Raw genomic sequence first — 26,648 nt, 5'->3', positions numbered from 1 at the left:
AAGGGGCAAACTAACATACATTGTTGCATAGACCAATCCACTGCCATTTTGTCCGCTATAATCAGTACTATACGTATTAAGAGGTAGTTCAATGCGTTCCCTACAGATAAGGGGCAGCCAATTAAGTACTAATCAATATGTATTAAACCAATCCCTTCCTTCATTAGGTTTTATGATTTACCACATAGAATGACATCATAGATGACGCATATTGGGGTATAAAACCTGATTGTAATCAAGATTGTATGTGATTGTGCATGCATCAGTCCGATGCCTGTCAGGTCTGCCTGCTTTATTAAATGAGAATAAAGTAATTCTTTGCCATATTCCTTGAGGCTGTGCGATCATTTGGTCTGAGATCATTATTTGTAACTCCATCTAGCACAAAAGACACTTGAAGGTGCTAGAGCAGAACAGTAACACAGCTTGGTGGTATCCTGTCTGATTTTCCAGCGGGATACAACCAAACATGTAATGAGAATGAGGCCATATGCCTTGTATATGATTGGTTACAATAAGATGTATATGTTGGCATTGAGTGTTTATGGAATGGATGAGCAATGTGTAAAGACCATGGAAATCACCAGAGGCCACTTAAAATTCTGATGGATTCTAAAAAGTAGGCCGCTGGATCTGCTTTCAAATGCCCTGAAACAATGCTTTGAAAACAGGTGCAGAGGGAGTTGCAAATCATGACCGGGTCAGAATTCTTTTGAAGTGTGACAGCCTCGGGTTAAACTATTGCTGACCCACTAGCATTTACATCCCTCAAACAGGGATGGAGATGCTTTTTTTCCCAGCTGCATTTCGCCGAGATGTGCCCTTTAATAGGAAACATGCCTCCCACCGGTTCGGATAGGCCACCCCCGACCATCAATGTCACCCCTGAACCGCACCTCAAATGTGCCCTCATCAACGCCCGCTCCATCAATGCGCATGCACTAGACATCCACGACCTTATTACCACCCTAGATCTAGATCTTCTAATGGTCACCGAAACTTGGCTACATGAAGCCTCAGGCCCCGCCCTATCCCTCGCTCTCCCACCTGGCTATGCCATCACGAGACAAGATCGCATGACCACTGGAGGCGGTGTCGCACTCATAGCCAAAGACTCAATCACCATCAGAAGGGCTGACAAAACTATCAACAATAACAGCGACTACCTTCAATTAAAACTCACCATCTCGCACCAATGCACCATCACCCTACACCTCATCTATCGACCACCAGGCCCCCTAGGAGACTTCCAGGCCTCCATCACCCACCTCCTGGCGGACAACCTCAAAAAGTCATCCAAAGCCATTCTCCTTGGAGACATCAACCTTGGCCTGAATGACGCCAAAGACCCTACAGCCAAAGCACTTGACACAGCTCTAGCCACCCTAGGATTCGTCAACACCATCAACAACCCCACACACGCCCTAGGCAGATCACTAGACTGGATCGCCCACCACAATTGCCCCATCACAGTCACGGGCAACACCCCCACCCCATGGTCCGACCACCACACCATCACCTTTAACATCCCCACCACTACAACCACATCCCACCCCCCTCCTCCCTTGCCTCCTGCCCTTACAAGGAGTGCCCGTCAACTGACCAAAGAAAGACTCCTACCCTTCTTACAGGGACCCGCCTTCACAGCCCCATTCTCCAACGACCCGGAAACTCTGGCAAAAAATTATGATACGGCCATCACAGCAGCAATCAATACCATCGCCCCACTTAAACTTCGGAAAACCAAACCCACTAGACACGCTAATGCGTGGTTCACCCAAGACCTTCTAAAACTACGCTCCGACAAACGGGCAGCATTAGCTCTTTGGCAAACATCACGGGATGAGAAAGACAAACTCAACTTCAAATCCCTTGCAATTAATTACAAGAAAGCCATCATTAAAGCCAAAGCTAAATCCTTCGAAGAGAGAATTGCTGAGGCCAAGTCGAACACCAAGGAAATGTTCGCCATTTTCAGGGAACTTGAGAACCCCACACCCACCCCCCAAAACTTCACTAAGGACAAAGAATGGTGTGACAACATCCAAACAGCCATGCGCAATAAGATCAGCTCTCTCCAAGCCAAAATCTTGATCACCAAACTAACACTCTCCACCCACACTACACCCTCCCCACCACCACTGCCCCCATCACCCACTGAGGCCCCACCCACCTTCTTGTTTTAAACCGTCCAAGAAAACGACATGATCAACATTATGAAAAACATAAAACCCTCCAATTGCAAAGGCGACCCCTGTCCTGCCTCCATCATCAAAGACTGCGCAGACACCTTGGCCCCTTTTCTAACAGCCTTCGTCAACGCCTCCTTCACCACGGGGAGAGTCCCCGCCTGCCTAAAGGAAGCATGGGTCCGACCCCTCATAAAGAAACCCACACTTGACCCCACCTCCCCTAATAACTACCGCCCCATCACCACTGTCCCTTTCCTCCTCAAGATTCTAGACAAAGCAGCCTACCTGCAGGTCCAGCACTTCCTCGAAGAACAGAACCTCCTTGGACTGAGACAATCCGGCTTTCGCCCTAGGCATGGGACAGAGACCGCCCTACTCGACCTAAAAAACCAAATGGACGACGCAAGGGACCAAGGCAAACCTGCCTTGCTCCTTCTCCTGGATCTGTCGGCAGCCTTTGATCTTGTAGACCACGACATCCTCTGCCACCACCTCTCCTCCACAGCCAACTTCTCTCAAGAAGCCATTACATGGATCGCCTCCTTCCTCCAAGGCAGGACCATGCAGGTCTTCTCCGACCTAGCCACTGCATCACCCTCTATCATGCTATGTGGGGTGCCCCAAGGCTCCTGCCTCTCCCCCACCCTCTACAACATCTTCACCCGCCCCCTCTTCCTCATCCTTGACGCCATGGGCATCTCTTACACCAACTACGCCGACGACACACAGATCCTTCTCACTCTGACAGGCAACTATGACACGGACTCTGCTACCCTCAACAACATCTACAACACAATTCAAATGTGGATGGCTATCAATGGCCTCTGCCTTAACTCCGACAAAACTGAGCTCCTACTCGTAGGCTCCCCTGACACCATCAAGAAACTTGATGCTCAGTTCAGCCATTTCACCATTGACTCAATCACGATCCCAGTACTTGACACGGTAAAAACACTAGGCGTCTACTTAGACTCCAATCTATCCATGACCAGACAAGTAAACGCCATTGCCTCCTCTGCCGCTTACCATGCAAAACTCCTTAACGCAATCAGACCTTATCTGTCAAAAGACACCTGCACTAACATAGCCAGGGCCATAACCGGCTCGCGACTTGATTACTGCAATATTCTTTTCCTTGGGACCTCCAACAAAAATCTTGAGAAGCTCCAAGTAATACAGAACAGTGCCCTACGCGCTGCACAAGGCATTGCCAAGAGAGAGCACATCACTGCTGCCAGAAAAGCTTCCCACTGGCTCCCCATAAAGGAGAGGATCCTATTCAAGGCTCTAAGCATCACCCACAAATGTGTCCATCTTGCCGCCCCAATGTACCTTTCGCAGAGGATCCACCTGGTCTCCTCCACAAGACCCACTAGATCACCCTATGCCAGCATGCTCTCAGTACCCAGGGTAAAAAAGACCAGAGCAGGAGGCTCCAGTTTCCCGTACCTCGCTGCCGTACACTGGAACACCCTCCCTAGCTCCCTGCGCTCTGAACCCTCACTGACCGCCTTTCGGAAAACCCTGAAAACGACCCTGTTCATCTAACAATTACATGGCCTAGCCCTCATAATTGTATTGTATGATGTATTATGTGATATATCTGATCACAGGTCACTGCCTTACTGTAACCCAAGGCACAACCTGCTCACATTGTAACTAAGTCTTCCTGCAAGTAACAGTGCCACAATGCCCCTGGGCTGCCTGCGCGCTATATAAATTTAATAAATAAATAAATAAATAAATTAATGGCCCATCCCAGCACGCCGAACAATCAAGTGGTTTCTGGGAGTCTGTCATGCATTAGTGTTGAGAGTAATGAATGCAAGGGGGCTGGACAACACATCTTGGCGCTATTGTCCAGCCCCTTCTGAAATGCTCTGGTTACCTTTGTGCATAAGGTGGCCTGAGCATTTCCCGAGTGAAAATGAAAGAGATGCATTTTCTATGTTCTTTTCAATTGCACTCATGTTTTCAAATCTGCCCCAGAAGTTCGAACAGTGGGCGGAAGCAACTGGCATGAGTAGATAGAGAGAAAATGCTGGCCCCTGTTCCAGAAGAGCAGAACTTGGGATTTTGTTTGGGTTCAGCAGACTGTGACACCCAACAAGGGGGCTAGGCCAGTTCAAAGCTGTTTGAATTCAGGACGTTGTGGACGAGAGCAGACAGGGGCAGTCCACCCAAATAATCGGCCTGCACTTCAACAGCACTGTGGGTCAAAATGGTACGTAAATGACCAGCCTATTCTTAATTGTGCAACTAATTCAAAGGAAATATGTATATTCAGCGTCTTTAAGTACTGCAGTTCTAGTACCGCTGTTGTAGCTTTTCCTGATGTCGCTATGTGTAGCTTGAAGGATGAAGATGGCCACCTGCTGTGAACATCCCTACTGATTAGGAAGCTGCTTCAAAAAAGCGCCCTACATTGCATCTTTTAGGGTTCCACATTGTTTCCGATATACACTTTTGCCGAATTATTTTGCTGCATTTCGTTCTACTTTTTTCTGCAAAAATACAGATGATAAGTTGAGATATGGTATATAGAAGTGGGGGCTGGAGATTGAGGGGGGGTTGCCGGGGTATCTCCCTGCATTTTGAGGTAAATAAAGTGGTAAAAACCTGCAACATAAATTTGGCAAGAAGTCAGGAAAACCTTACAGATCCCATCTTTCCTGTATTTGTACTACAAAACTGTTCAGTTGGGTGACTGTCTCTGTCCCAGCCCTACCAGCCTTTCAGAGAATAGCCAATTTCATACAGCTTATGTGCCCAAAAACATCCCATTCTATCACCAATGCCTGGGCAACGCCTACAGTGATCCATCTCAAACAGCCCCTAGTGTAACCCCATTTCTATACAACTCAGAAGCTGCTAGTACTGTGCTGTGCAGTTGTTTTTGTGTTTTGGAAATGTCTCCAGTGGCACCTGGTTAAAACCCCAACCTGGGCTCTCCTACACAAAGTGACATTTCATTAGCAGTTAGCAAAACGTGATGCCTTAGATGTACTATGAAATGAATGTAATCTTCCACTCAGAGGGCCACATTTTTATTAGCACCCAGAGAGAAGGAGAAGGTGCCAGCCAATCAGGAGCACAGGAAGGTGGGCTATACCACAGAGTAAAAGTCTGCGTTTCCTCCTGATGTCTTGCACCGTCATTCCCAAGACCACTTCTGTCTGCCTCACCCCAGCTGGAAACTCCTCAGCCTGGCCTCATTGACTTGTCCTTGCTGCCTGCTCCCTCCTCTGCCATATTCACCGGCACCACCTCCTACTCTCACGCCATGAAAAACGAAGAGGGGCTGAGCTCTGAGCTCCCGTTTTTATTTCTATGGCAGCCATTTTCTGAACGAGCTGCACTCTTGTTGCAGTTGTTTCCTTATTTATTATTTTTTTTAAATAATCTTTAATCACTTTAAACTCCTTAGAGGTTAGGCTTGGGGTGCTAATCACAAAAATATACAGTTCCATCAGCTTCTCAGGCTATGAATGGCAGTGGGGCCCACATTAACTTTGGTCCTGGGCCGTTACCGGTCGTGACGCCTGCAGAATTGGATATTATTTATTTATTTTATTATGTTTTTTGTTTAGAGCTGGCCCTACCCAGAGGTTCTTGGAGTGCTTTACATGGTTCAAAGTTTGAAAAGGTGGGAGCCGAAAAAAAGAAGTTACAAAATGTTTTCAGGAAAGGATGAAAAGATTAGGACAGACTAGCGATAGCAGCTTAACAACTCCCTGTATGGCTCTACAGGCCCACAACAAACTACAAAGGAACCAACTTTCCACAGCCCAAGTTCTTATGGTTTCAAGATGTTGGAAAGGGCCTGGAAACATCCAGCTGCCAGAGGGACACACATCATTTGTAAAGCCCTTTATAATAGAAAGTGAATTCCTTCATCATTGCAGCAATCTTCTTCCCGTACCTTGTTGCGAAACATGCATTCATGGATGAAAATAAGGGACTTTTGCTCGGAAATCTAATTCTTTGAAACAGAAGGTACAATCGAGCTGCTGATGGCATCACTGCTGGTTCCAGGTGCATTTCAGACTATGCCGCAGAACTAACCATGGCTAATCATAATTAGGCAAACATAATGATATTCCTTAGTTAGGGTCCAGTGGTGTAATGTGACTATCTTCTAAGAAATTAAAATCACATTGGGAATTTACAGTACGAAAGTGAGCAAAATATATGAATTCATCTAAACACTTGTCAGAGTTCCCAGTTATAGCTGGTTTCCACCCAAGTGCTTCAAAGTTTAATTTGTACCCTTCCCCCATCCCTTGGTGGCTAAGAGGACATTGAGTACCATACTCACCAGCAGGGGGAGCCAGCACACACTGGCAATGATCATGATGCCGACCAGCTGCACCATCATCTCCACCTCACTGTCCCGGCGTCTCTGGACCGATTCACGGTCGTGGTAGACCCGGCAGAGCGTCACCACGCTGACGGTGTTCAGCACGAAGGAGAGGCCTACTGAGAAGATGCCCAGCAGGGCAAAGAGCATGCCAAAGGTGATGTTCTTCGAGTCGTGCAGCAGCGTGAGGAAGCACCAGGATTTCGGGTATTGCAGAGTGTAGTTCCCGAGGCCCAGAATGGGGAGTATTCCCAGGATGAAAGCGAAAGCCCAGACGGTGCACACAATGAGCCAGGCGCGGCGCTTGGACACGTTGGTGGAGCGGGAGAAGGGGCGGTTGATGCCAAAGAAGCGCTCCCCAGCCATGGTGGCACCTAGAATGAGAGGGCACTGCCCATAGAACACCATGGACAAGCCCATGAAATTACAAAGGTGGCAGCAGGGATCCACCTCGGTCCAGTTGAATTTTGTATAGTGGTAGGACGCTACGATGCACCCAGTCACCAGTAGGCCCATGAAGTCCGTCATCACCAGGCCGCAGAGGAAGATGAGGAAAGAGGAGCGGGAGCGGCTGCGCGTCTTTCGGGCAGCAGTTACCAGGACGTAGAAGGCAAAGAGATTGGAGGACAATCCTATGACGCTGAAGACGGTGGAGAACCACTGGGAGGCGATCATCTTCTTGTCGCCCCCGGTGGTGTTCATGTTGACGTAGCGGAAGCAGAAGCCCAGCTCCGCAGGCAAGCTTGGGTTGGACAGGTTCGAGCCATGCAGGGGGCATGACAGGTCCCCTTCCGTATCCTCTAGGCACATCTTCCTTTCCGGAAAGGCGCTCGAGTAGACGAATCGTCAGATACGTGTGCAGGGAGATGCCATAGTGCTCTTCATGGGTAGTCTTGCGGTGCACGCGGAGGCAGCAGTCCCATGCCAGGTGGCCTCAGATGTTCCACTCCTCAGCTTGGCACTCCCGGCTTCAGACCAATCAGGGAATCTGCTCATTTCAGTCTTGGGCCTTAAAAAGGGAGAAAACAAGAGCCTGTTGTTAGCGTTCCATCTTGGACCAGTGCACACAGCCATGCGTCAGCCTGTCTGTAATTCAATAAACACACTCAAACTGGTTTTCGTCTTCCCTCGGACAGTTTCAGAATAACAGAAATGTGAGTTTGTGTCTTTCTGCCGTCTGGAATATTTACAGAGCAGTAGAGGCGTGGAGTGGGGCCAGCTGCATTAAGAGCAGACACCTTTGGACTCGGGGGGCTGTGTAAATAACTGCGGTTGACCTCACTCTAACACTCCCCCTTCATCTCAACAGCCGGGATCAGGCCTCCACACGGGCCGGTGTCAAAAGCCTTCAGGGCCAGGAATAGGGACAGTGCCACTGTGCCAGCCCTTCTGCAGGAACTCTTAAAAGGTGAAAATAACAAGCACCTGTAGAACTGCATGGATCAGTGTTTGGAATGGCATAGAAACAAGAGTATGGGATAAGCACTTCCGTGTCACAGAAACGTCAAGCCCCTGTGCAACTGCATGGATGAGTGTGTGTAATGGCATAGAAACAAGAGTATGGGATTAGCACTTCCGTGTCACAGCGAAACCTCTAAAAACGGCCACAGAAACCAGGGCCAGAATTGTCAGTTCTTTGACAGAATGTTTATTTTGGCGCATAGAGGTGGCTTAACCGTGTGTATGAGGAAAGAAAAGCTATGCGTATAGAATGTACTTGTGAGCTTTGATCATGTGTGCAATTTATAAATGGATACTATATGCAGTACCATGGCCATTCTTCGGCAGTTCTTTTTGTTATCTAAAGTCTTGTCACATCTAGGTGATTTACAACAAGTTCTGTCTCAAAGCAGTGGTCGGAAAGTTAATGGATTAATCACACCAGTTTAGTGGGTTCGTATCGATATGTCTGACAGACAGGGACAATCAGTGTGGCTTTCAAAAAGCTTCTGGTGTGAGAAAACCTCTCAACCGTGTGCGTCCACCTGATTTCTAGGCGCTACAGCATCGCAGCAAACAACCTTGAAGGAAAGCACTTTGGGCCTGCATCACACAACGTTTTCCAATGGGGTTTTGCCATTATAAAGCTCTTCTGTGAATTAGGCCCTTTCTCTCATTTTCAATTGCATAGGAAATGTTAAGACTATGAGGAATATGTTAATAATATATTTGTTTCTATAAAAAAGGTAAATGCTATTTTGTTATTTTTATTGGGATCATTTGTAGAAAATAGTAATCATTGAAAGTTGTACTGTTACAAATATCGGAATGGGGAAACATGTCTGCCCCAAAAAACAACTTTTGCCTCTACTTGATTTAAGGAGACATTGAAAAAATGTCTCTTCAAGTCTGTCGGGGACATTTTTTAATTTCCCTCGGGGACTGTCAGGGTCGTACTGGAACTTCTCTGCAGCACTTCAGTGAAAGCTATTGTCCAACATGCTAATGACTGCGTTTCCCATCCCAAGCTTAAATAGGGAGCGGCAGTGCGCTCAGTCGCGATGGACACGCAACCGGTTCTGCTAAAACATACCAGTCCTCTGTGTTTTTGGACATGCCATGACTGACACTACGCCATCCCTTCACGCTTCTCTGAGAGTAGCCCAGCGGTGTTCTTTCTGTTGCCTGCTCGCGCATAGTTTGCAGTGCCCCATTCAAATCAAACGAGTTGTGATTCAAGCCGGTTGATTGATTTGCTGTTGAGGAGAGTGTGCCACCAGATATGTGGCGCTTAGCCGCCCGGTACGCTGGTGTGGTACTCGTGACTGCTTTGTATATGATATACCTAGTCTTGAACAATATCCTGACCTGGAGAGTAAGTCAATGTAGTCTCCGTAGAGGGTGGGGGAGATTCAGACAAATTTCTACCTACCCGTAATAAGATATGGAGCAGCATGGTGGACTGCTTTTAGGGGAGGCAAGTGAGCAGCTCATAGCCGTATCAGGAGGGCATTTCTCCCATCGATGTGCAGAACTACAAGACCTGCACTACAGTCCGGAAGTCCTGCGGTGGGATGAAGGCTTTGATTTTACAAACAGTGGAGATGAGAAGCTTGGCCGTTTAGGCCTTTTTGGCTCTATGGTTCTGGAAGAACAGGGTGCCGTCGATGGTGAAGCATAAGCGTTTCGCTTACTTTTCCTTATTGACCAAAGCCATCATGATGGTGTACTTACAGTGGGAGTACTTACTGTATTGACCATGGCCAACATAGGCATTTACCTGCAATAGCGTTATTGTCCTCATTGGACCAAACTATCATCAGTGTAGACTTACAATAGCTGCACTAGTAATAGTCGACAAAGCCATCATGAGTGTGTACTTACAGTGGGTGTATTTACTGTATTGACCATGGCCAACATGGGCATTTACCTACAGTAGCGCTATTGTCCTCATTGGACCAAACTATCATCAGTGTAGACTTACAATAGCTGCACCAGCAATAGTCAACAAAGCCATCCTGAGTGTGTACTTACAGTAGCAGTAACTGCCTTCAAGGACAACTATTATCGTGAGTGCGTAGCTACGGTGAACGTATTGGCCTTATTGGACAATCCCACCATAAGTGTCATCTCAGAGCAGCAGTTCTGACGTTATTGGGCAAAGTCAATGTGTGTGTTTGTCTGTGTGTGTGTGTGTATACACTTAGTGCCAGTGCTGAAATTATTGGGCGAAAGCATCATAAAAGGTACTGACCCTCAGTAGCAGTACTGCGATTATTGGAAAAAGCCATGAAGAATGCGCACTTGCAGTAGATATACTGCAATGTGTTTTGGGTACAGGCATTCGGAAATATGTTGGACAATGCTTCTGTGGACTTTTGGTGAACTGGTATCTATTTGATTTTTTGATGCATAACTGTACAGATCAGAATGTAACATGTATGGCTTTTTACACCGGTTTTCACATAAAGCATATTCACCATTTTTTAAAACAAAAATGTTCGTGGGGGGAAGCCTCCCTAAACCCCTTTGGCTGGTTTGTGCCCCGTCTCTATGCTCGGCTGCACGTGCTCATTTCTAGAGCAATGTTTACACCCCTCCATTGAGGGCAATGGGCGGGGGCCTTCTGCTGGTGGTGGAGTTTCTGTCGTGGCGCTTTGGCGGGACACACAGACGGGAGGTTGGAATGGCGAGTTGAAAGGGGAACAGCTAGACAGGATCTTACAGCCATGCTGCCTTCATTAGGGTAACTCCCTCTATGTGGGTGCTGGCTTGTAATACCACACGCGCCCTCGGGCAGTGATACTAACACTGAAAGAGAGCCTTCGTTTATGGGAAGGAACACTTTGAGTAAACTAAAAGTAAACACAAGACAGGAAGAAACATATTTGCTTTTGTGCTGCCTAAAAGGAAAACGGAAAAAAATGCAAATATGTGTCTTCCTTTCCTGTGTTTACTTTTACTCACAGTTCTTCCTCACAAATGGAGGTTCTGTTTCAGTTCCACTAGGGCTGCCTGAGAAAGCGGCCCGAATAATGATAGAGTTACCCTAATCAAAGCGTCAGTTTTGCAAGCGCCTGTGGAGTTGACCATTTTCTTCAAAGAAATCAACCCCCTGCCAGCAGCCTCCATAGCCAACGAATCGTGGGGACTGTTCCGTCATTGGGCAGAATATCAAAGCTGAGGGTATTGCCCCTGCACATGAGTAATGCCTGCTGCATGCACTATTTGCCTGCTGTGCACCCACTGGTTCACCGGTTTCGTTGGTGCAGAGGGAAAGGTTCCCAAGTACTGTTGTGGCCCCTGGAGTATTCGATGTTTTCATCAGCTCCTCTTCATAACAGTATATAAAACATATGTGTTTGGGCCAATATATTTTGTAAAAAGTCCAATAACGAGCACTGTTTACCTTGGCACTTTATCACAGGGGGGTTATCCTCTGACCCGCCTTGGCAAAGGGTTCTCGTGCACCGCACTTGCTGGTTCAGTGACTGAAGGACTTGTCACAGTACCAGCAGGTGTAATCAGTTTTGCCAGGAGAGCACTGGCACTTTTATGCAGGTCTGTCGGGATAGTACCAGCACTTCTGCATAGGTTTGCAGGGATAATACCAACATTTCCATGCAGCTAGCTATGCCGGGATGGTACTAGTACTTCTATGCAGGTCTGCAGGGATAGGGCCAGCCCTTCTACGTAGGTCTGTCGGGATAATACCAGCACTTCTGCATAGGTTTGCAGGGATAATACCAACATTTCCATGCAGCTAGCTATGCCGGGATGGTACTAGTACTTCTATGCAGGTCTGCAGGGATAGGGCCAGCCCTTCTACGTAGGTCTGTCGGGATAGTACCAGCACTTCTGCATAGGTTTTCAGGGATAATACCAACATTTCCATGCAGCTAGCTATGCCGGGATTGTACTAGTACTTCTATGCAGGTCTGCAGGGATAGGGCCAGCCCTTCTACGTAGGTCTGTCGGGATAGTAGCAGCACTTCTATGCAGGTCTGAGGGGATAGCTCCCGTACTCCTATGTAGGTCTGCGGGGAAAGCTCTGGCACTCCTATACAGGTATATGGGTTTAGTCCCTGCACTTTTATGCACTTTATGCACTTAGTGCCAGCACTTCTTCATAGGCTTGTCGGGATAGTAAAAACACATGGCGTATATGTATGTAGGGATATTATGAGCATTTCGATGCAGACCTAGCATGAAAGTATCAGCTTTGGCACTTGTAGGAAAGCCCCCTAGAGTCTCACACCAGAAAAAAATACAACCAGCTAGGGAAAAAAGTCCAATAAACCACTTGCAAGGATAACAGGTTTACTTCTGCACAAAAATGGAAAGCGGCTACAAAGAACTCTGCTGCCGCAGAATGTTCTGTCAGAATCTGAATGAGCAGCACATTATAAAGATACAAAGTGTCATCAGTGACATCATTCCATACAGTAGAAAAACGTGTGGCTGGTTGGTGAGACTCACTCGTCGTCTGTCACAGGTTGTGCAATTAGTAATTTATTCCCAAACTAGACAAGACATCTCTATCTATGTAGCAATGCACCTGATACGAGCAGACAGGAGCCCGGGGGTGTAGGGGGTGAACAACAGTTCATACTAACTCACACACTTCACTCGCTCCCAGATAGGGAGGCACTTCTCCAAGGTCGTCCACCCTCATTCTGGGGTATCATTTCATCTCTCCCTGCTCCTCGCAGTACAAATCACGTGACCCAGAAGTGAAGGCAGGAAAGCTCTGCTTTCTGATCTTTTAGATGGATCGGGGGTCTAACAGGTTTATGGTCAGTGGTCTGGGACTGGCGTATACCTTGAAATTCAGAGGTCCTAAAGCTGAGGCATTTGGGTGCTATAACTTAGAATTGGGGCTGGTGGGGGTCGGAGGCCCGTGCCTCCTTCTTGTGCAATCATCTCATACAAGATACTCAGCCCTCCTCCTGTGGCCTTGCAGGGTACATTCATCCCAGAGTATGAAGTTTGGCAACATTTTAGAACAATGAAGGGTTTATGGATCTCTGTGGCTCTGACCTTTCTCCTCGTTGCCCAGGATACAACCTTGTATTTTCCTCATGTTCATGGCCTATGCCTGGGATGTTGGCTGCGGCACTGCGTTTAGGCCTTATGTTCCAATATGGCTGCTAATATCTAAGATGGCTGCATGTGCACTACATCTATAAGCATGCGATAATATGATTGTGTAGAATCCTTTAAGTGCAGCCCCCTCCCCCTTGGTCTCTTTCATTACCTTCCATGGTCTTTGCCTTATTCTTAAGCTCTTGGGGGTGTGGGAAGACTGTGCCCCCTTCCCAACACACTTGTATGCAGATATGTGGGGAAAGTGCCACCACCCATATGTAACTCAGAAGGGATATGGCCAGCATTTATTAGGCATTGAGTAGGCTGCAGGTCACGTGACCAGGCCCTGCCACTCAGTTGCTCCCCCCACCTTCAGTTTTCGTGCCTTCCAAGCCTCTACTTAAGGACTCTAGGCCAGCTGCAGGCAGACAGCATTGAGTAGGGTGCTGGTCACGTGGCCAGTCCCTGGCACTCAGTTGCTCCACCCACCTCCAGTTTTCATACCTTCTAAGCCTCTACTTAAGGATTCTCGACAACTGCAGGCAGACAGCATTGAGTAGGCTACTGGTCATGTGACCAGGTCCTGCTACTCAGTTGCGCCACCAGTCTCCAGTTTGTGTGCCTTCCAAGCCTCTACTTAAGGACTATAGGCCAGTTCTAGGCAGACAGCATTGAGTAGGCTGCTGGTCACGTTACCAGGCTGTATCACTCAGGTGCTCCACCCACCACTTATTTAATCAGTCGTCCTTAGGCGTCCTCATCACCAGCGTCCTCAGCAAAGCACGGGTGAATACAAGGACCGCACCACTTTGTTGTGCCTGTTTGGGCCTGATAAGGCCAAGGACCTGGTCCGCTAAATGGCATTTCATCTACAAACTAATCGCTACTACTATTACTCACCAAAAGATGCCACAATGTGTCTTCTCCCCCCACAGCTAATCCCCACTCTCAATAGGGTTCGAATGGCCAAGTGCCCTGGGCATCCCCGGCATGCTATCCTAGCGAACCTCATCAATATTGCCCTTGCTCCCATCCAACATCCTCAGACCACATGCACATGCCCTCTCATGATGATCAATGCACGCTCAGCAGTTGCTCACTCTGCAGAGATTGGTGACCTCTTCTTGTACAACAACCTTGATGCCCTGTTCATTACTGAAACATGGTTCACCCCATCCTCACCACATGTTTTCAACGTCCTCCTACACCAAGGCTAGTGCATCGAACATGCCGACTGGCCAGGAAAGGCAAGAGGTAGAGAGGCAATCATCCACAGGGGCGACTGGCCATGCTCCATCATCCCCTCTCCCAGAACAAGCTCATTTGAATCACCCACCTGCTGGTTCCCTTTATCGCACAAGGAATCCATCACCTTCCACCTCATCTACAAACCACCGCACAGGAGTGACTCTTTCATTGAAGACATCTCCAACTTACTCTGCTCTGCCACATTAGCACATTCTAGTAATGTCTTTCTCTGTGATTTTAAAATCCCAAAGTCACAGACTGACAACCACACTCGAAGCATGCTTTTCACACTCATGACTTCCATGGACCTTAAGCAAATAGTGCTCCCCTACGCACAACACAGGCAACACCCTAGAATTAGTCTTCGCATCATCCCGCTGCATCACCTGTGCAGACCCAATGAAAAACAAAATGTTGTCAGTGTCACTTCCTATCCCTTTAGCTGCCATCTCATTATCAGCGACCCACTCGACTACGGTTCACAAAGGTCAGGCTAAACGCCCCCACACTCAACACCACTTATTCAAAACCTTCCCAGTCAATAATTTGGAAACAAACTTTGCAGACTTCCCCACCACAGGAAATGCCTTGGGCCTCCTGGAACTATTCAGCTACTCTGCTATGAAACTAGTGAGCACTCATGCCCCCTTAAAATCAGCTGGCCAAAGATCAAACCACCCGTGCCATGGTACACCCCCAAGCTAGCCTCCAACAATTGCTCAATCAGAGCTCTAGAGAAATGGTGGTGCAAAAACCATAACTCGGGAGACCTCACCAACCTCAAATCTCTCAGCGAAAACAGTAGGACTGTGATTACCAAGGCCAAAGTAGCTTACTAATCCACCACATTTGCTGCAGTCTTGAACAGGAGCAAAGCCCTCTTTGAAGTAGTAAAGAATTGTACCAAACCCTCATCTGATCCTGAGGAACCAGCAACTCAGGAAAAATGCGATGGAACCAACACATTGGCCATCATTACGACCCTGGCGGTAAGTATCGGCCATTACCGGCATGGCGCAAATAACGTGTCCGTGCTGGCCGGAGACCGCTAAAAGCGGCACATTACGAGTTCTCGGGCACAAGCATTGCGCCATGCCGGTAATGGAATCACCGCCATGCCGCTAAAGTGCGTAAAATCCCACTTACCGGCATCGTATGCCGTGCAAATAGCACCTCCGCCACCCTAGCCATCGACATTAGCTGTCACAGCTAATAGCGGTAACGGCAATTAACGCGAATCGCTATTAGCGGTGACTGTAAATAAGCGGATCCGGAAGGAGCGTCACCGCACAGGAACGGGAAAGAGCACGGCAGCCATCTTTAAAAACACAATTCATTGCCATCCTCTGTTACCAGTAGACACCTGACCCCCACAACTTCCACAAACCTACTACACCACCCCTTTGACATCACGATGCTTAAGTTTTGAAAATGAGCGGAGATTGGCTGCGCCAGGAGCGCTTTTCAAGGGAGGAGCTAACAATGTTAGCCGAAACACTCCAAGAGCATGCTGATGTTGTGTTCTCCACGGAGATGACCAGACCGGCGCTGCAGAGAAAAAAGGCAATATGGGCCATGGTCGCCCAGAGGGTCAGTGCTGTTGGCACAACACCCCGCACTGCCAAACAATGCCGCAAGCGGTGGGACGATCTACGTCTCCGCGTCAGAAGCATGCTGGGGGCAAATCGGAATATCGGCATGGTGACTGGTGGAGGTGCTGAGTCGCCCCTAAAACTACAGCCGTGGGAGGAGATATGTGCCGCCACTATAGGCATGGAGAGCATTGAGGGAGTTGGAGACATGGAGAGAGGAGCCCCGACATCAGGCGATGCAGGTAGGTGCCTCAAGACCAACTATGCCAATCTCACCACGATGATGTCCAGATGATTGGGAAGTGCAATGATGCATACCAGGGTCCACCGGACACATTAGCACAAGACCTCCACCTTGTACACATGCATAATGCTCCCCGTTTCTGTAGCTACCTACATGCCTCCATGCATCAACCACCTAAGAGTGAGACTACCTGTATGTCACTGCCTCCAATGTGAACCATCCAGCAATCAAAATAAATGCAGCCATCACAATCCCTGCTCAATGCCCATAGACCCATCACTAACCCTCTCCCTCCTTTGGTTCACCCCAGGCTCACATTCGGACAGCGCCGATGATGACACAGGTGCAACCACTGCTAAGAGGGCCAGGGCCGAAGAGGCACAACACCGTTCGTCCACCTCAGGTGGAACAAGGAAACCCCAACAACAGGAAATGTCCCACAGCACAGCACAGGCCACGGCACCGATGGCTACCAAGTCCACCACTTCGGCGCCACCGACATCCACCATCTGCGCAGTGTTGTCCGCCGAAGGCACTGGATCTGCAGAAAGCAGCACCATCGGTGAAACTGCTGCCACCGCAGCGATCTCCGACAACGAGGAAGGGGATGTTGATAATGTTGTGAGTCCCCCCACTGGCCCCCTGCATTCCCCCTACCTGTCCCCATGCAGCCAGCATGACAGCATCATACAGGGGCTATCTCCTGGAAACTCTTTGCCGGTTACTCCCAGCCCAACCGCACATGTGCAGGAGGGCAGCAGTATAATGGACACGCCACAACCATCAGCTACAGGCCACAACACCCAAGAGGCAATGCAGGAAATCATTACGCGCCAACAGCAATTTACAGCCCTGTTGACACAGCATGTCACAGAATGCACCAGCACTAGGGAGGAAATGCGTGATTGTGCTGCTACTCTTAGGTCTGCTATCGAGTCCAGTTCTAAGGACCTATGTGCCTAACTGGCCGCGGTGCGGCACATTCTTTCTGAGTTAGTACAAACAATGCGGGACATGCATCCAAGTGAGCAACCCAGTTCTTCCGCGGCTGCCAGTTCAACCAGAACCAGCCCCATGCGCAGAACGGGCAGGAACCTGCGGCGTTCCGACAGGGGTGCACCGGGTGCTGGGAGCGGGGATGCCAATAGGCGCAGTCTTGTGAACTGGTGCCACATGATGCAGTTGTGCACATTCATCCACACCATGTTTTGGGGAGTAGAGGGGGGAGGAGGGAGTGGGTGTGTTGGGGAGAAGAGGGGGGAGGGGTTAGTGGGTGTGTGGGGCGGTAGGTGTGTTCACTTAGATTTACCTTTTCAATGCACTTTTTGGTTATGCAGAAATCACGTGTGGACATTGCTTATTGCGTACGTGTGCTTTATTGGTTAACAATCTACAGTGTCCATGTCCCTGACACACCCAGTGCCCCAAGTGCCATCTCCATGTGACACCCCCCATCCATGTGTGCTAGAAGATTTGGTTGATCAGAGTCCGACGCATGTCACGTCCCTCCTGTGCATCGCTTCCTCCCTGAGGTGCTGCCCCATCCCCACCCTCCTCATCCTCTTCGTCAGGTGGTTGCTGTTCTGCGTCAGGGGGCAGGGGCACATTCATTCTGATGCACATATTGTGTAGCATGGCACATGCCATGACGATCTTTGCCACCTTCTCATGGCGGTACAGGAGTGCCCCACCAGACCTGCTGAGGCAGCGAAACCGTGCCTTCAAGGGGCCAAATGTCTGCTCAATCACCGCACGGGCTCATGTGTGGGCATGATTATAGTCCTCCTCGTGCCTGTTCTGTGGGTTCCGGACTGGGGTAAGGAGCCACCGCTTCAAGGGATAGCCTGCATCACCTGCATGTGGGCAACAATGTATGTGTAAGTCAACTCATCAGGTTTGACCTCATTAAATGACACCATGGCATGCATTTATTTCTTCATCTCAACCCCATTTTCATGCATGAATGGAGTCACACGATGTGACTGCTATGTGTGTATTCCTCTAATGGACTGTTTTGCATGTCATCGATTAGTGTGCGCTGGGGGTCCAGTGGCTTGTGAGTGCACATGCACTGTGTCAGTCCACGACCGTTGTTTCTGTGATCTTGCAGATGTCCAGTTATTTGTATGCTCTCATCCTGGCAACGTTGATGTCAGCCTCATGATGCACTCACTAGGCACAACAAATGGTGTCATGCAATTTCGTTGGGCCTCTGTGTCAGTGTGGTGGTGTATTGATGTATTTGACCCTCATGTGACTCCTTTGTACGCAGTAATGGGGGACTGGCCTTTCAGTTCATGGTGTTTTGTGCTATGTATTGGCTATAGTCATTGCTTGTAACTGCATTTTGTTGAGGGGGGTGCGGTCTGATTTGGTACAGTGCACATACAGATGTCTGTGGGATGGTTAGGACACCGCTTCATTCGCATGGTAGGGCTGCTTACATCTTGCATTATGTGGTCAGGTGTCAGGTACAGTCTGGGCTGCTTTTGGGGTATGAGCTTGCTCCATTCCCTGTGGCACTCGCAGCTAGGTTATGTATGCATCTCTCCCCCCTATCTCAGCCAGGTGACGTATGCATCTCCCCCCATCTCAGCCAGGTGAAGTATGCATCTCCCCCCCCCATCTCAGCCAGGTGAAGTATGCATCTCCCCCCCATCTCAGCCAGGTGAAGTATGCATCTCTCCCCCCCATCTCAGCCAGGTGAAGTATGCATCTCTCCCCCCCTATCTCAGCCAGGTGACGTATGCATCTCCCCCCCATCTCAGCCAGGTGAAGTATGCATCTCCCCCCCCATCTCAGCCAGGTGAAGTATGCATCTCTCCCCCCCCATCTCAGCCAGGTGAAGTATACATCTCCCCCCATCTCAGCCAGGTGAAGTATGCATCTCCCCCCCATCTCAGCCAGGTGAAGTATGCATCTCTCCCCCCCTCATCTCAGCCAGGTGAAGTATGCATCCCCCCCCCATCTCAGCCAGGTGAAGTATGCATTTCCCCCCCATCTCAGCCAGGTGAAGTATGCATCTCTCCCCACCATCTCAGCCAGGTGAAGTATGCATCTCTCCCCCCCCCCCCATCTCAGCCAGGTGAAGTATGCATCTCCCCCCCCATCTCAGCCAGGTGAAGTATGCATCTCCCCCCCATCTCAGCCAGGTGAAGTATGCATCCCCCCATCTCAGCCAGGTGAAGTATGCATCTCTCTAGCCCCATCTCAGCCAGGTGAAGTATGCATCTCTCCCCCCCCATCTCAGCCAGGTGAAGTATGCATCTCCCCCCCCCATCTCAGCCAGGTGAAGTATACATCTATGCCCCAATCACCTACCCACAACACATTTCCATGAGCCTAACATGCGACTCACTAAGAAGCCAGGATCTCTGCCCTGCATGTCGCTCCATGTAGCGTGGAATCGTGGAGTTCCGCAGGACCATTGAATCATGGGTTGATCCGGGGTATCGAGCACAACAATGTGTGATGATCTTGTTTGAGTCACATGCCATTTGCACGTTGATTGAGTGGTATAGCTTACGGTTGCGGTACGCTACCTCCATGGCATGTGGGTCCACCAATTCCACATGGGTGCAGTTGATAGCGCCAATGTAAACAGGTATGCCGGCCAGTGAATAGAAACCCACTTTGGTGTTTGAGATCTCCTGGGCAGTCCGTGGTAAGGAAATGTGTTTGTCTGTGTGCTTGAGGAGGGCATCAAGCACTTGGTTCAACGTACGTGAGAATAATGGTTGTGAAATTCCATGCAGTTGCCCCACTGTGTGTTGGTAGGTGCCTGTGGCCAGGACGTGGAGCACAGACACTACCTTCAGTAGGGGTGGGATGGCGGTGCGTGTTTCAATGAGGCTGAAAATGTCGTCATGTCCACAATGGTGGTGATGGTGTCCCGGTCCAGGCGGTTAGGTTGAATGGACTGGCTCTGATGGGTGGGATTGGGGGCTGCCTGCGTGGTGGCACTGGCTGTGCTGGTGGGGCATGCTGGCCCTGCCTTGCCCTCCTTCTCCTCCTGCGTCTCCTCTGTGCTGCCTGTTGTTGTTCTTCTTGTAGTTGTTGTTGTAGCACTTCCACTGCAATCAGGTCCTTCAGCCACAGCATTGCTAGTAGTATTGCATTCATTGTGGAGTGTGACTGGGTGTGGGAAGGGATGGGGTGGGGTGTGCTCCTTTTGTGCTTGCCCAGTCTGTATTGCCTCCACCTGTGCTGATTGAGAGCACCTGTGGCAGCTGGGAACACTGCACATGGCCATTTACGGTTGGTTCGCGATGGTGGTATTAGCACCATGGCGGTAAGGTACTTTACGGCCTTCACAAAGGCGTTAGTTGCATGTCCGCGTGACTTGTAATGTTCCCCACTTAGCGCCGTGGCGGTATTTATGGCATGGGGGTCGCGTGCCCGCGCCCTTGGCGCTTTTACCGGCACGGTTGATTATGGTGCCACTAATAGCGCTATCTCAGGTCATAATCGGGCATAGCGGTAAGCGATGCCGGTAATCCTTTACCGGCATCGTTTTTCACTTACCGCCAGGGTCGTAATGAGGGCCATTGTTTTTTTAAAAAAAATAGACAAAATCTGAGAGAACATTTAATCAAACTCTCACAGCATCAGCATCCCGTGCAACCCGGCACAGACATAGCCCCTCTGGGCTGAATTCTCTTCTCTTTTTCCTCTGTATCTCCTAAAAATGATTGCCTCCCTCAAACCTACTTCTAAATCGGACGATATAATTCCGGCCTCCATCATCAAACAATTGATGGGCCCAGTGTTCATAGCGCTCCTCAGCATCATCAACGCCTCCCTCGCAGAAGGCTCATTCCCATACCGCCTCAAGGCTAATATGACCTCTTTTGAAAAAACCCAACCCTAGATCCTGATGACCTAGCCAACTACCGACCCATTGCGAACCTCACGTTAATTGGCAAAATCTTGGAAAAATCTTCGAAAAAGTAATTGATACACAATTACTCACCAGAATCCACCAACTCCACCTCCTAAATGACTATCAGTCAGGGTTCCACTCCAAGTGAAGCATCGAGACAGCCACCATCCATGTAGTGGATGGTGCCCTCCAAATCATTGATAAGGGGGACTCATGGCTCTTTGTCCTCCTTGACCTCTCTGCTGCATTCGACACCATCAACCACTGCTTCCTTCTCTCCCCCTTGCTGACAGGATGGGATTCTCTGGCACTGTCCTGAATTTGTTTACCTCCCACCTTTCAGGCAGACACCAGGCTGTGCACATGAGCTTGTTGCATTCTAACCGACTCCAGGACTCCTGCAGAGTCCCCAAGGCTCCATCCTCTCATCAATCCTTTTTAAACTTTACATGGAGCCTTGGGGCACTCTGCTCAAAGATCCCAATATAGCCATCCACCAATACGCGGGCGATGCTCAGTTGTACATGAAAGTAAATAGCACGCAGGACATCCTTTGCCTCTGCGATTACCTAGCCATCATCCAGTCCTGGATGTTGACTGCCTACCTCAAGCTAAACCCATGCAAGACTGAATTTGTCCTCATTGGGCCTGATGCTAAAAAACCAATTAGTCCAACAATGACTCAATGGTATGTGCCTCAAAGGGTTGGATCCGCAACTCTCAGACTCAGCAAAACCCTTAGGCTTCACAATTGACAACAGCCTGTGCTTCCAGAAACTCATAGAAACACATAGCCAAGAAGGCCCAAATAGCCTGTCTCAGAATCTCTACCCTTTGAAAAATGAAATCCTTCATCCTGCTGCAGGACTTCCGGACCATAATGCAAGCCCTTGTAGTCTAGCACATAGATGGAGGAAATGCTCTCCTGACGGGCATCCGAGCTGCTCACTTGGCTCCCCTAAAATCAGTCCACCACGCTGCAGCACGTCTTATTACAGGAGCACAGAAACTTACAGAAATGACTCCCATCCTATGCAAACTACATTGGCTTCCACTCCAAGCCAGGATACTGTTCAAGATTGCATCTATTATCTACTAAGTAGTCATGAGTAGCACACCACCGTACCTGGTGGCTAAACTCCACATATCTGGTGGCACACGCTCCTTGTGCAGCATATCGACCAATCGGTTTGAATTAGAACTCATCCGCAAAAAGAGTACCCTCAAATAATCCTTCTCTTTTCATGCACCCACCCTCTGGAACTCGATCCTGGTGTCAGCTCGAAATGGCCACACAATTCTCCAATTTCTCAAATCTCTCAAAACATGGCACTTTCAACAACACCTGACCAAGGACTAATTCCAATGGACACACATACCGACGCACAGACTACACAGTACTGCACTACTGTTAAAAGATGACAGCCAAAATGTTGGTTACCCACACTCTGTACTGTGCCCCGATGCTCTCGAGCTAGGTCTGTGCTTTAAACAATACAAATAAAAATGTTTACAAATGTATATGCCGGTCTTTGGAGATCTTACTTGCATTTCTAAGTAGGTCTGTGGGGAAAGTACTAGTGTACAGGGATATTACATTTTCTTGAGCTCGTACCAGCATGTCTATTCAGTGTTGCAGTGACAGGATTAGAACTTCTATGTTGTACTGCAAGGGCAATAATCTCTGTACAGAACTTCAAGAAAAGTACCAGCCCTTCTTTATGGAACGGAAGGCAAAAAACAAGCACTTTTTCAAGGGACTTCAGGAACAGTACATCACATAGGTGTAGGATTGCAAGAGCAAAACCAGCATGCATGCACATGGCTATAAGAATGTAGCCAGTGCATATTTGGGGCCCGCAGCAGCAGAACCCAATATCTATCTACAGGATTGCATGAGCAGAACCAGCATCTACAGGGATGCAGGCACAACGTCAGACATCTTGGTTGGACTGCAGGAGAATGTCCAGCGCATATCCACAGGGCTGCAGGCACAATGTAAGACATCTTGGTTGGACTGCAGAAAAATGCCTGGCGCATATCCACAGGGCTGCAGGGACAATGTAAGACATCTTGGTTGGAGGGCAGGAGAATGTCCAGCGCATATCCACAGGGATGCACGGACAATGTAAGACATCTTGGTTGGAGGGCAGGAGAATGTCCAGCGCATATCCACAGGGATGCACGGACAATGTAAGACATCTTGGTTGGACTGCAGGAGAATGTACGTCGCGACTTATCCTTTGCCTCAAGCCCAGGGACTGCATCTCTCCAGCCCTAGGATCTCTCCACTGGCTCCCAGTTGCTGCTCGGATCAAGTCCAAGACCCTCTGCATCACCCACAAGGCTTTCTGGGGCCTGGGACCGCGCTACATCTCTCTCCCTAAATACCTCCCTGCTAGAGCCTTTCGGTCTTCTAGCTCCAACTCTCTGCAGATCAGACGCTTCTCTAAACAGAGAGTGGGGATAGATCTCTCTCATCACAGGACCCTCCTGCTGGAATGGTCTCCCTGCCCCTCCCAGGCTTCAGCCAGATTTCCTTAAATCCTGGAAGCGCCTCAAGGATCTCCTGTTCTCTTCTTCCTTCCCTCTCCCCCTCCACTCCTAACCCCCCTGTCTGCCGCAGTGACTGGCTGCCTGGTCTCCTCTAAGTTATACACGGCACCAACTCCCCCCTCTCTGCCCAGTTCATCCGCCTCCTCGCACTTAGCATGTGGACCTTTACCCCCTGCACCCCATACAATCCCTAGCACTTACCCTTTTGCCATACCCTTAGCACCCCCTAGCCCCTGTGGCCCTCTTCCCCCCTCCTTCACCCCTCCCTTTCACTTGCACTCTCTCCTCTTTACCCTGCACTTCCCTTCCCACCGTAGCGCTTCGCATTTCGTGCAGGCTGACACACCTCCCCCTCTCCCTTGCACTTCTTGTTACTGCACTTGCATGTTCCAAATGTCACAAGGCCTAGTAGGACCGTTATTGTCATCTTTCACCCTTGTTCACCCCCCCTTTTTTGTCTTGTGGCGCTTGAAGCACCATTTGTTGTATAGGCGCCTTACAAATATCCATTAAATAAATAAAATTAAATAAATGTATGGGTATTGCTGTATAATCTTCTATGCCCGCAAATTATAGGGTCTGCCACTGAATCAGAAATTAAGTTATAGAAAAAGTGAGTTGAACAATTCAAGCACCAGCATAAAATGCGATTAGCAGAAGAGCGCCTTCGAGTGGGACATTTCATATAGCAGCAAGAAAGGCTTGCAGGCAAGATTAACTTTTGCACAAATATTAGGATGTTAATTGCTTAAATCACTCAAAAGATACTGAAAGAACAACTGGTAAAATTAGAAAACAGCATCTGTCAGACATCATCTGTTTCTGACCAGTGTGTTTACTTATTGGGTAAACGTTTGTCTTCTTTACCACACAATCCCAACCCACCAGTCCACCGGGAATACGGAGGGGTGCTGCCGTTAACAGGAGATAGGCTACACCCTGAGTTCTTAGATGACTAATTGCCACAGACACCAGGTGGAATTGTATAGGGATCCCAACGAGGACCCCTCTTCATTCAACACCCTTAACCTTTAAATGTTTCCCGATTTCCCGAGGACTCCCAGGCGTGAGCTCCATCTAACCAGGGATCTGCTGTGTCAGCTCACCGGTCCTTGGGCAGGCTGCCAACTAATTCCGCGAACTCCCGCTAGAGTACCTACCCTATACCCCCTATTTAAAATGATGGCCATCTTTACATTCTAGCCCTACTTAACTTGTTAACCTATTTAACATACCCCCCACTGCTTACCCCAACTCTATACCCCCACTTAACATTTACCCCAAATAACGATTCTTAAATAAATATACACTTATGACTCACAACACATATACAACATAAAACACTATGTCACAATGAAGTGACTTCTGCAGTCAGTCATCCCTTCTCAGTACCTTGAGGTCTGTCCTTGGGGTGCTGGCTTTGGGCGATTGGGTGCAGAGCTGCTCCTGATGACAAGCTGGAAAGTGCTGGTTGCTAGCTGAGGGGCCTGGCCCCTCTTCTTTCTGCATGGGGTCCCCATCCACCACATAGGTCCACCGGCCATCGCTGTGCTGCCCCTCTCCCATCACAAACTTGGGCGGCCCCCTGAGCAAGTGGGGGTCTGCCCGCACTTCACTGCCGCGCCTTGCGGTAATAATTATTTTGGGTGTGCCCCCTTGGCTGGGGGCCCACCAGCTGTCACCACCACAGAGCATGTTTTATTTGCACTGTTTGGGTCCACTAGCCTGGGGGGCTCACCAGACATCACTTCCACACCAAGGCACTATTTTGGTTTACAGTTGCATCCCCGTTGCCATGGGGATGCCACCATGCTCACTGCCACACTCCGCGGTTCAACAGATCTTTGCGCCACTTGCCTTCACCCAGACCGCTCCGGTGGGCGGCCCAGGGCCTGCTTCACCTGGGCCTCTCAACGGAGCAGTCTGGGACTTCACCACCTTCTCTTTACCAGGGTAGGCCACCAAGGCCAACCCGGTACTTATTTCTTCACCCCGTAGGATGGAGCGGGCTTTCCGCTGCTTCCTCACTTCACCACCTGGGCTGATCCTGGCATACACAGCCTGGGAGGACTACACTGAAGGGCCTGCATCGCTGGTCACGGGCGTAGCTGCCAGCCCGGTCTTGGCCGCCCCTCAAAACGTGGCTGATCTGCCCCTGGCAAATCAGCTCAGCCCCCCTGGAATCAGTCTCTAGGGGCCTCGCCCATGCACCCCCTGGTGCTACTGGATGGATTAAGGCACTGGGGGGAAGCTTGAGGCAGCAACCCCCCACAGGTAAGTCTCACTCCTTTTACTTTTGTCCTCAACTGTCCTTTTTCAAATCCCTCTGGATGTGCTTCTCTCCCCAGCCCATTACTGGGCAGTGGGGTTCTATTCGTTTGTTCCTTTCTTCACTTTTGACATTCCAGCCATCCCCATGGTGGGCTGAATGGACACAGACACAGAGTCAAACAGACCACACACACACACACCTTACAAACAAAACCCACACTAGACTTTCAATAAAATCCTTCATTGCACTGGTGTCTGTGTCTTTTCTTTCCAAGTGTTCCCTCGAGGGCAAGCATATAGCACACTAGTTTGGCCCCATGGGGCCACGGGTTACAGCGCCTTCATATAGGACATTTCATATAGCAGCAAAAAAGGCTAACAGGCAAGATTAACTTTTGCACAAACATTAGGATGTTCATTCTGAAAGAACAACTGGTAAAATGAGAAAACGGCATCCGTCCAACATCATCTGGTTCTGATCAGCTTGTTTACTTATGGTTCAACATTCGTCCTCTTTCCCCCCACTCGGGCGGAGCATCGTAATACTATACGGGCGGTTGGGTACTAGAGTCTCATCAGTCAACCTTTGTAAACATCAGCACACGACCATAGGAAGGTCAGGTGACGGGGAAGTGGGGGGGCTGCTAAGACATCTAGCTCACTGAGGCCTGGGTGATTTCCATTAGGCGTGCATTGCTTAATCTAGGCCCTACGGTCCTGATGTGCGGTCCCTCTGCAATGTGGGGTGGGGAAGCCTAAACACAGCGAGCAGGCC

At 49.3% G+C, this 26,648-nt stretch overlaps 1 protein-coding gene across 2 annotated transcripts in view; it reads right to left on the bottom strand.

Annotated features, from left to right (window-relative positions):
* The window catches only part of TBXA2R (thromboxane A2 receptor), a 475,380-nt gene that overhangs the window by 76,509 nt on the left and 372,223 nt on the right, over positions 1–26,648 (bottom strand). For both annotated transcript variants that reach the window (XM_069649435.1, XM_069649436.1), the window contains exon 3: positions 6,511–7,561. In XM_069649435.1, coding sequence (XP_069505536.1) covers positions 6,511–7,362 — 852 coding nt within the window. In that variant the 5' untranslated portion in view covers positions 7,363–7,561. The remainder of the gene's footprint in view (positions 1–6,510; positions 7,562–26,648) is intronic.

The sequence above is a fragment of the Ambystoma mexicanum genome, chromosome 1p (assembly GCF_040938575.1).
Source record: "Ambystoma mexicanum isolate Mex_15411 chromosome 1p, UKY_AmexF1_1, whole genome shotgun sequence".
NCBI classification, from domain to species: Eukaryota; Metazoa; Chordata; class Amphibia; order Caudata; family Ambystomatidae; genus Ambystoma; species Ambystoma mexicanum.
Note: the sequence above shows the minus strand (reverse complement) of the source record. Positions and strands in the feature narration are given on the sequence as shown.